This window comes from Ammodytes marinus (genome assembly GCF_949987685.1).
Source record: "Ammodytes marinus genome assembly, chromosome: 18".
Classification (NCBI taxonomy): Eukaryota; Metazoa; Chordata; class Actinopteri; order Uranoscopiformes; family Ammodytidae; genus Ammodytes; species Ammodytes marinus.
Window position 1 is genome coordinate 10,533,431 of NC_137222.1, and position 9,278 is coordinate 10,542,708.

At 38.7% G+C, this 9,278-nt stretch overlaps 1 protein-coding gene across 1 annotated transcript in view; it reads right to left on the bottom strand.

Annotated features, from left to right (window-relative positions):
* rgs3a (regulator of G protein signaling 3a) overlaps nucleotides 1–8,067 on the bottom strand; it is a gene marked incomplete at its 5' end in the record, with an annotated part of 139,806 nt that extends 131,739 nt beyond the window's left edge. Inside the window, one exon of the mRNA XM_080046981.1 lies at nucleotides 7,989–8,067. Within this exon, the coding sequence (XP_079903107.1) occupies nucleotides 7,989–8,067 (79 nt within the window). The remainder of the gene's footprint in view (nucleotides 1–7,988) is intronic.
* Nucleotides 8,068–9,278: the final 1,211 nt, after the last annotated feature.

Below are 9,278 nucleotides of genomic sequence, written 5' to 3' on the forward strand. Positions count from 1 at the left end.
TTCTGAAAATACTGCAGGTGATACTTAGAACATAAAATGAAAAGTTAATACATTTCTCAACAGATACATTAGCCATATTTGTCAGCTCAGACAGGAAAATAAAAACATAGTAACATCTGAAAACTCATTTGGGGTGTTAACGATGGAAATTTAACAAAGAAAGGTTTTTAAAGACATCAAGGAAGGAGAGAAATTAAGGAGGCACAAAAGAGAAGAGAGCTACCAGTGAACGTAATTCAGATGGCAACTAGTATTCTTACAAAAATAAAGCTAATCAGCTAATAAAAATTAATTATAATAATTAATTAATTGGTGACAAATTTGAAGAAACAGATGTGAAGCTACTGTACAAACACACATACTGAAGTATCCATCTTCATTAAAAATTACTTTTTTCAAACCTAGTTTAGCAATTAACTCACTCACTTGTCTTTTTTAAAGATACAGCCTGTTGATTGATGCTGATTGATTCTTGCTCTGAAAGGCTCTACCTTTGAATTATTCACTAGGATTTATTCGCAACAACCGATCTACTCTAATCAGAGACATTTCCATCAAGCAGTAAAGTTCAGCTCCGACCTGAACTGCAAAAATTATTAAATGTTCCATGACGTTAACAAATGCTGATGGAATAACAGAAATAAAATAGAGTTTACTTGCAGTTGGTCTGTTGATGAACTGAAATTCTTAAGCATAACTACATTTTAATATGCCTCATCAACTACTTTTGCCCTTCAGAAATCCACTGAATGCACCCTTGGGTGGAAGAGATGTCATCCTCAGCCAGGGAGCTGATGTGCTGATGGCGGATGACAGAATTTAGGCTGGGCTTGTTCAGGTGAAGGAAGGTCAAGGGCAAACATGGCTCCATTGTAAGGGGGGATGCCAACCATACAGCCTTCACACAGAGAAATAAAGCTAAAGAAACTATAACCAAAATAATGCAGTGTAATATAAGGTCGAGAATTAGACTTTTTATAGCAGTAGTAAAAAAATTAAAATAAAAAATTAGACACCTTCACAATAAAAGCATTCTGCACGTTGGAGAACAGAGTCAACTCTGGTGCTTAGGGGAATATGTTTTACTCTGACTAGAAATATAAGGCGAAACAATTACATTTTCTAGTGGTTGCTTTTGAACGTAGAGTCACGGTTCTGTAAAGACCCAGCTATTTACAAAACAAGCTGCCAACGCCTTTCATTTATATGGAAATTAAAAGATCACTTATCATTAATTCCTTGTGTAACTTTCATTATTTGCTCCACTTCACTGTATACAATGAAAACAGCAGAAAAACAGCAATGACGTCTCATGCTCTATTGATCTTGTTGTTAATGAATACAATAAAAATCCATGCTCAACATGTTATTGTGTTCAAACTACTAACATCTAGGAGGGCCATACTTAATTTCCATTCCACTGTGGTGTGTGTATTTATTTCACATGATCTGTGTTGAACAGGTGAGTCACATTTTTTGTCATCCCTTCTTTCTATGCATGAGCAATTTTCCTTCTTTTTTTAAATCTTGTCTCTCAAAGAAGTCTGTTGTTTACTTCAGACTTAATGTCTTTGAACGTGAAATCAACTGCTACCGAATCCTGTCTCACCTAGCAGACTTCCAGCAACACCAATTTTAGAAATGTAAGCAGAAAAGGATAAATGTGAAATGATATTTATACACTCACTGACCCCTTTATTAGGTACAGCAGTTCCATTTCTTGTTAACACATATAACTTATCAGCCAATAACATGGCAGAAACTCAATGCATTTAGGCAAGTGGACCTGGACAGTAAAAATTATTGAAGTTAAAACCGAGCAACAGAATGGGGAAGAAAGGGGTTTTAAGTGACTTTGAACATGGCAATGTGCCAGAAGGGCTGGTCTGAGTATTTCAGAAACTGCTGATCTACTGGGATTTTCACACACAACAGAGTTTACAGGGTTTACAGAGAATGTTCCGAAAAAGGAAAAATATCAAGTGAGCGGCAGTTGTGTGGACCAAAATGCCTTGTTGAAGTTAGAGGTCAGTGGAGGATGGGCATATTGGTTTGAGATGATAGAAAGGCAACAGTAACTCAAATAACCACTTGTTACAACCAAGGTTTGCAGAATACCATCTCTGAACACACAACATGTCCAACTTTGAAGCAGATGGGCTACAGCAGCAGAAGACCCCAGCGGGTGCCACTTAGGTAAGCTAAGAACAGAAAACTGAGGCTACAATTCTCACAGGATCACCAAAACTGGACAATAGAAGATTGGAAAAATCATGCCTGGTCTGATGAGTCTCGAATTCAGTTGCCTTCTCCGAGCAGCCAGCATGGACATGTGGCCAACCCATTGGTATTGCATGGTTGGGGGAGGAGCTTATTTTCATGCGGTCCGTATAGATTTCCCTGTCCACACAGTACAAGCGGCGAACAAGATTGTGTCTCTGCAAAAAATTTCTGGATATCAAACATAGGCTCATACTTATCTTTAGACCATATACTATTAAAATGGAAGTTTTCTCATTTCAAAACGCCACCTCATGCGTTTTATTAGCCCAACGGCTTTTAACGGCTTTCAGTTTGTTTTCGCCATAGATGCTACAGAACGAGAATGATTCTACTCCCGCCTCCAGTCCGCTACGCTTGCCGCCCTCTTTCTTGATAGGTTCATAGTGCAGCTACGTCCATGCTACGTCATGCTTTCTTCCCCATTCTGATGCTCGGTTTGACTTCAGCACATTGTCTTGACCACGTCTACATGATTTTCTGCCATGTGATTGGCTGATTATTAGCTATTTGTTTTTATAAGCCATTGAACAGGTGTACCTAATAAAGTGGCCGGTGACTGTATATGAGCCTATACCATACAGCAGGGCTATTCAATTAGTTTTGAATGGGGGCCGGTTGGTGGAAATGATCCAAAATGAGGGGCCAGAAAAAAATGCCTAAAATTGATGAGCATCACATCAATAGCTACATATACTGTAAAACACTACAACGACATAGGAGTGCATATATTGTCTTTATTTTATCAAATAGAGTTCACCAGCTTATCAAAAAAAAATCCCTATTTGATTAACATAGGTTGCCTGTTGTTTAAGTGTTTAACAATCTTATCAGTTCAGGAAAACACAATAGGTTAACTCTTCAAAAGTTTATCAAAATACACAGAAATAAATGTACTCTAAGTGCAACAGCTTATCAAAATACAGGTAGGCCTAGGTTTACTAAGAGTGCAACAGCTTATCAAAAAACATATAAATAAATGTAGGCTACTCTAAGTGCAACACCTTACAGTGGTTCCCCCCCAAAATGTGTTTGTCAAGGGGTCACTGTCGCAGAGCGCCGCGGCAAAATTTTTGGCTGTATTTTGCTCAAAGATGCCAATGCACAGTACAGAAATAAACAACTGCTTATTTGAATACAAAAAAACTACAGACACTGACTTTACAGTTACTGACTTTTGTTTGCTATGTGAAGGTACAAATTTTGTGCAAACATGCAAAGTTCTACTGGTGCAATATTATGCAGACACACTAAATACAAATAATGGACCATACACTTACACTGCGGTACAATCGCGCCCGCAAAGCTGCATACACAGAGCAGCTGATAGAGAAAAGCTTGGAGACACATGTGCACATTTATTTACTGCAGATCGCGGCCTTTCGTGCAGTTATGACCATGCAAAAGCACACATCACACGAGCTAGTACATTGATTGTGCACCACTAAAAAAAAAAAAAAAAAAAAAAAAAAATTTTTTTTTTTTTTGGTTCGGTCGGTAGTCAAGGCAGGGGCCAGTAAATATTCCTTCGCGGGCCGCACCTGGCCCGCGGGCCGCCTATTGAATAGCCCTGCCATACAGTATATAAGCATATACCAGGCAGTCAGAATAGTACTTTCTGAATACTTTATTTTAGTTAGATGTAGAAAGAGATAGAAGGATAGAGACAGAGACTAAAAAAAATCTCCCCTGCTGAGCATGTCCTTGTTTGTGTGCCAACTCAATTATGAGTTATAAGTACTGTAGCCTGTCGAGTAAAAGCACATGAGTACAGCCAAATCATCACTAGTCTACCATGGATTTTGTAAAGGTTCAGATAACGTCCCCAACCTTTACCCACCGTACTGACTAATGTGATGTTTTATGTAATATTTACATCCACACAATCACCCAGACATTCAAACAGACATATATGACAAAATATTGCACTTTGTTGCGGCTTCCTTTGGACCGCCAGTGAGAAATTATTTTCATCCAGCCATGTGTCATATACCAAGGATGAACTTAAACACCTGTTTTCAATGTCCAAAATTAAGCAACAGCACTGCCAGGTGCCTCTGAGCCTTTGGTCATGATTCAATGCTGATAACAACCCAGAAACCAGAAACTATAGAGGAGAGGAGAGAAGTGAAAATTGATGCTTGTGTGTGTGTGTGTGTGTGTGTGTGTGTGTGTGTGTGTGTGTGTCTCGGTGCGCGTGTTTGTGTGTGCGTGTGTCTTAGTTATCCTGCACCTTCCACTCCTTCTCGTTTTGCTTTAACAGGCTTTGCTGCTTATTTGTCACATTTACATTTGAAAACCTTTGCCACAGCAGCATCCAATAAGGCCGAGCCAGGGGACAGTGTAATTCTTTATGAGACAGTTGAAGTAGCCATTATCAGTAGAAAGGATTGAGAAAAGAGACTGGAGTTAATCCGTGTTTCTGTAACATTTTCTGTGAGAACGGGAGGGTTTTGAAAAGTTGTGAAACTGCTGTGTATAGGATTCTAAGTTTTCCTCCGGGGCGACTGCCAATTCATCCTATTTGAGGGGGGGGGGACAAAAAGCAGAATTGATGAGAGCCACACAAGGATTTCTTTTAACAGCCTTGTTATATAACTTCCCCAAACTCATCTTCTTCCGTATTGGCTGCCAAAACCAGTGTGATGGACATCTAATCGTAAGAGTAGATCAATGTATTGTGTCTATTTAATGAGGGAGAGGCCTTTGCCAGATATGACAGATGCCTTGATGGACAGAACAGTAGAGCCCTTCTTGATGGTTTAAAAGAGACTGGAGGAAATTAGACTAAAAGGCCTTGGCCCACATTTAATATTTAATTCTCTGAAATTCTCTCTGCACATTCATCATGACGACAGGAAAACCTCCATCAATCACACATAATCATTGGCAGACGTATCCATTCAAATGATGGGAAGAGAGATAAATGCCTAAGAGAAAAAAAATTAAGAAACAACCTTATTGAAGGTGAACAAAAATAAATGTTTACAGTTAGAGATGTGTTAATTGAGAATAGTCAACAAGAAAAATTCAGTTAAAGTTCAATTCAAAAAACGTTATTATCTATATGTTGTGTGGAGGACTGGTGGTGGTCGATATCAGTCCCCACTCCCAGGTAACTAAAAATGTTGAATACTTAGAGAACTTTTAAATATGTGAATGGGAAACGTGTAGGACAAAAAAATGGCGTAGACATACGTTTCTAATGTCATAATAGGTTTTGGAATAAACACACAGTTTGATACATTATAACTGAAATTATCTATGCTCTTCTAGCTACATTGATGTTACATTAAAAGAGGCCAGATTACCATCTTTCTCATGTCCTTTTTCTATGAAAGTATCTCTGTTTTTCATTGCCCTATTCCTGGGTTGGACCATCAATAGACATCAATATATTAAAGTTGGACAAACCCCATATTTTTAAGTGATTCTATATCCTTTTCCATCATTGCTCTTTGCTCTGCATCCACTCACCATCTATAAAAATCTGTGGTGCAGTATTCAAATCCACAGAGTAAATGTGTGTCAAATTAAAAGACACAAATGCTGAAAAATGAAGAAACTTATCTAACCTCTCCTGTCAGTACTTACGCATCAAAATGTGTCACTTTAACTGTTCAGCAAACTAGGTCATTTTATGTTACTATTAGGCAGCAAAATAAAAACTAGTTGTTACTTGACTCAGTCTGTGTATGTGTTTGTTTAGATGTATTTTTGGTGAGTCTTCAGCAACGGCCTTAAATTACAAGTTAAACTGGTGGCAGAAGTTGCAAACATGTGTAGAATGTATAAAAATATCAGTAAAAGAAACAATGAAAAAATGCCAGTGACATATTCTTAAGACTGAACAATTGATGACGCACTATGAAAACCATACGATGGAATGAACTGCAGGTTTATATGTAGGAGGGAAAGCTATACTGTAGACAAGCTACAAATACCAAAGGGGAAGTGAAAACATCAGGTCCTGAGGGGTTTAGTGGATGAAATTCACTCTTTGGCAGTGAGACATCTTTCCCTGTGGATGACAACACACAGACACACTCTACCAAACAATAGAGGGTTTCTGGAAGAAGTCTATCTCAGGGCGATGTTGACCCAGTTCTAAAAGGGCACACTTCTCAGTACTAACTCAGTGTGTCCCCAAGCGGGAAGATCATGAATAACACGGCATATATTAGAAATTCAATTACACCAACAATAATGCAGAATCATCTACAGAGGTAAGTCTGCGATATCTGTGTTGTTGGCATGAGAGGGAAAAAGAGTGTCCAAGCAAATTTTAAACCCAAAAGCTATTGGTGCCATATGTTCCAGCTATGGGCGTAGCCACTGCAGAAAAAAAAGCCTCAAATATGTCTTGGGCTTTTCTGTTTTCTATTTAAAAACTGTGATGGGATATGTTGAGAAGCCACTTAAATATGACTCCTAAGTTATCAACAGGAACAAGATGGGAGAGCTTGGTGAAGAGGGTTTTAGATTTCAGGGAGAAAGCTACTAATGGTCCACAAATGCTGTAGCACAAATGCTTAGCTGCTATAGGGAGTCCTTCTTTGGGCAAGTGCCTCAAAAAGGCAAACCCAGCTCGAGGTTGCTTCTTCCGTAATAATCTAAATATAGACATAACCTATTATCCTCTTTTCATTTCAAATATCAGTCCTTTTCTTGTATATTAATGCAGTTATTCTGGGAATTTCACAATGAAAATATATGTTTGATCTGATGTTTTACTAAAAAGCTGTGAGGAATGAATTCCTCCAAATAGGTGCTTGAAGTCAGCCACAGTCAGAACTTCAACACCCACACATGCGACGGCATAAAATACAAAAGCCTCACCGAAAACTATAACCACACCCCTGCAATATCTTAGCCATAAATACTGGATAATGGAGGAAGTCTGACAGTAAACAGTGCAGGTGCACCCTCCTCCAGTTTAGTTAATACACTCTATAAATGATTCAGGGTGTCACCAGATACGGAGGGGCATCCTCATTACCAGACCAAAGCACTTGTTACTACATCTGAGCCCACTTGTTGCTGCGAGTAATATGCTTCTCATGTTAGACATGCTGGAGGATCGAGTGTCTCTGCAGGTAGGCCTACAGTATGTGACACAATTCTTTATATAACCTGGACACATTCCTTTACTGCCACTAGGTTGAATTACGAAAGTCAAGGACACTCTTGTAATTTTTCGTCTAATGCTGTTAGGTATGCACGTAAAACAACCTACCAACCTAACAAACTATCACATACCACAGTCAAAAACAAATATAATTTAAGCCTATTTTATCTAAACCTCTTCTGAGGAACTTTGAAGTGTTAATGAAACATTTGATTTAAATTTTTTCTCTGAAATGACCTGTAACAGCAAATGAAACCATCAGCAAAAACAAAACCTTTTTAAAATAGTTATTATCGATCCCTTTGCACGGGTCCAATTTCTCCCGTGAACTAACCAAACTATACGAAGGGTATAAAATCAAAATGTAATCTCGGTCACCATTGTCATATTACCATTATTAATTTTACATAGTCACATAGAAATACATTACCTAATATTGAGATGCACCCTGTGGTCTCTCTATCTATGTTTCACTCGTTCCTAAACAAATGCCGTAGAAGAATCTACCGCTTTTGTCCTAAGTTGCCGCAAGAATCATAAGTAGCTACTTTCATATAAAATGCACAGGAATAAACCTTACCATGGGTACTGAGGAGGAAGGACGATGTATCGGGGGAACTGGCAGAAGGATTCCGCAGGTAGACTCTGATACAGGTCATCTTGAGGAGAGCATGCTTGCTGCCACATGAGATGGTTTCAGAAACTATAGAGAGGAGAGAAGAAATGAAATGTGATGCTTGTTGTGCTTGAGTGTGTGTGTGTGTGTGTGTGTGTGTGTGTGTGTGTGTGTGTGTGTGTGTGTGTGTGTGTGTGTGTGTGTGTGTGCGCGTGTGTGTGCGTGCGTGTGTGTGCGCGTGCGTGCGTGCGTGTGTGTGAGAACCAATGACCAGGTTGGATATAGAGGTCTAGGCCAGTCCATAATTTAATTAAATGGGCATGTGCACTTTGCTTCCATTATTCTTTATCACTAAGATCTCAACACATCTCACCTCATGTACACAAGTGGAGTAGCCTCTAGTTACAATTGTATTATTATCTACTCCAAAAGTGGACCAAATGTAGTCATAGCAACATTACAAAGGTTATGGTCTTTAAGTTTAAGTCTATACATTGAGTAGCAAACAAATGTATATTAATGTATCTACAATAGTACTGTGGCCATAATAGCCTGTTTTGAAGGGTTTATCTGAATATTTTGATTCATTCCGTTTAATCTGCATATTGTTAAAAAAGAGACACCTACTGGTAACAGATGGCTTTTGATTTGAGGTCAAACAATATTGTTTTAAAACCGACCCCTTTCTATTATAATACAGCAGTTTCCTGGTTTTCTATGGGCTGTTTGGTGTAGCACCATTTGCAGTCGTCCAAAAACAATATGGGCTACATTCCCTGTAATGTTTACGAGTACACTTGCAGCTGTCGGATGGATTTGCAATCACTTAAAAAATGAACACAGACAAAAGTATTTATAATATGTGAAAGCCCAAGGTTAACTTAACAATACCAGCCTGGGGGGCGCCTTTAGCTCAGTTGGTAAGGCGTCCCCCTCCAGGGCCGGGCCCAGCAGCAGACCCGGGTTCGATTCCCACCCGCGGTCGTTCTCTGCATGTCACTCCCCTCTCTGCCCCATTTCACCTCTGTCTCTCTACACTATCAAATAAAGCATAAAAATGCCCAAAAAATATCTTAAAAAAAAAAAAAAACAATACCAGCCTGTTCCAAAGAACTTAACTGGTGGTTCCCAGAGGAAAATTTACTTTATTTCACCGTTTAATTTAATGGTCAGAACTTGTTATTAAAATATTAATATGCAAAAAAAACAATAATCATTCGATGATATCCCATGTTAATGTAGGCCAAGAGTGTA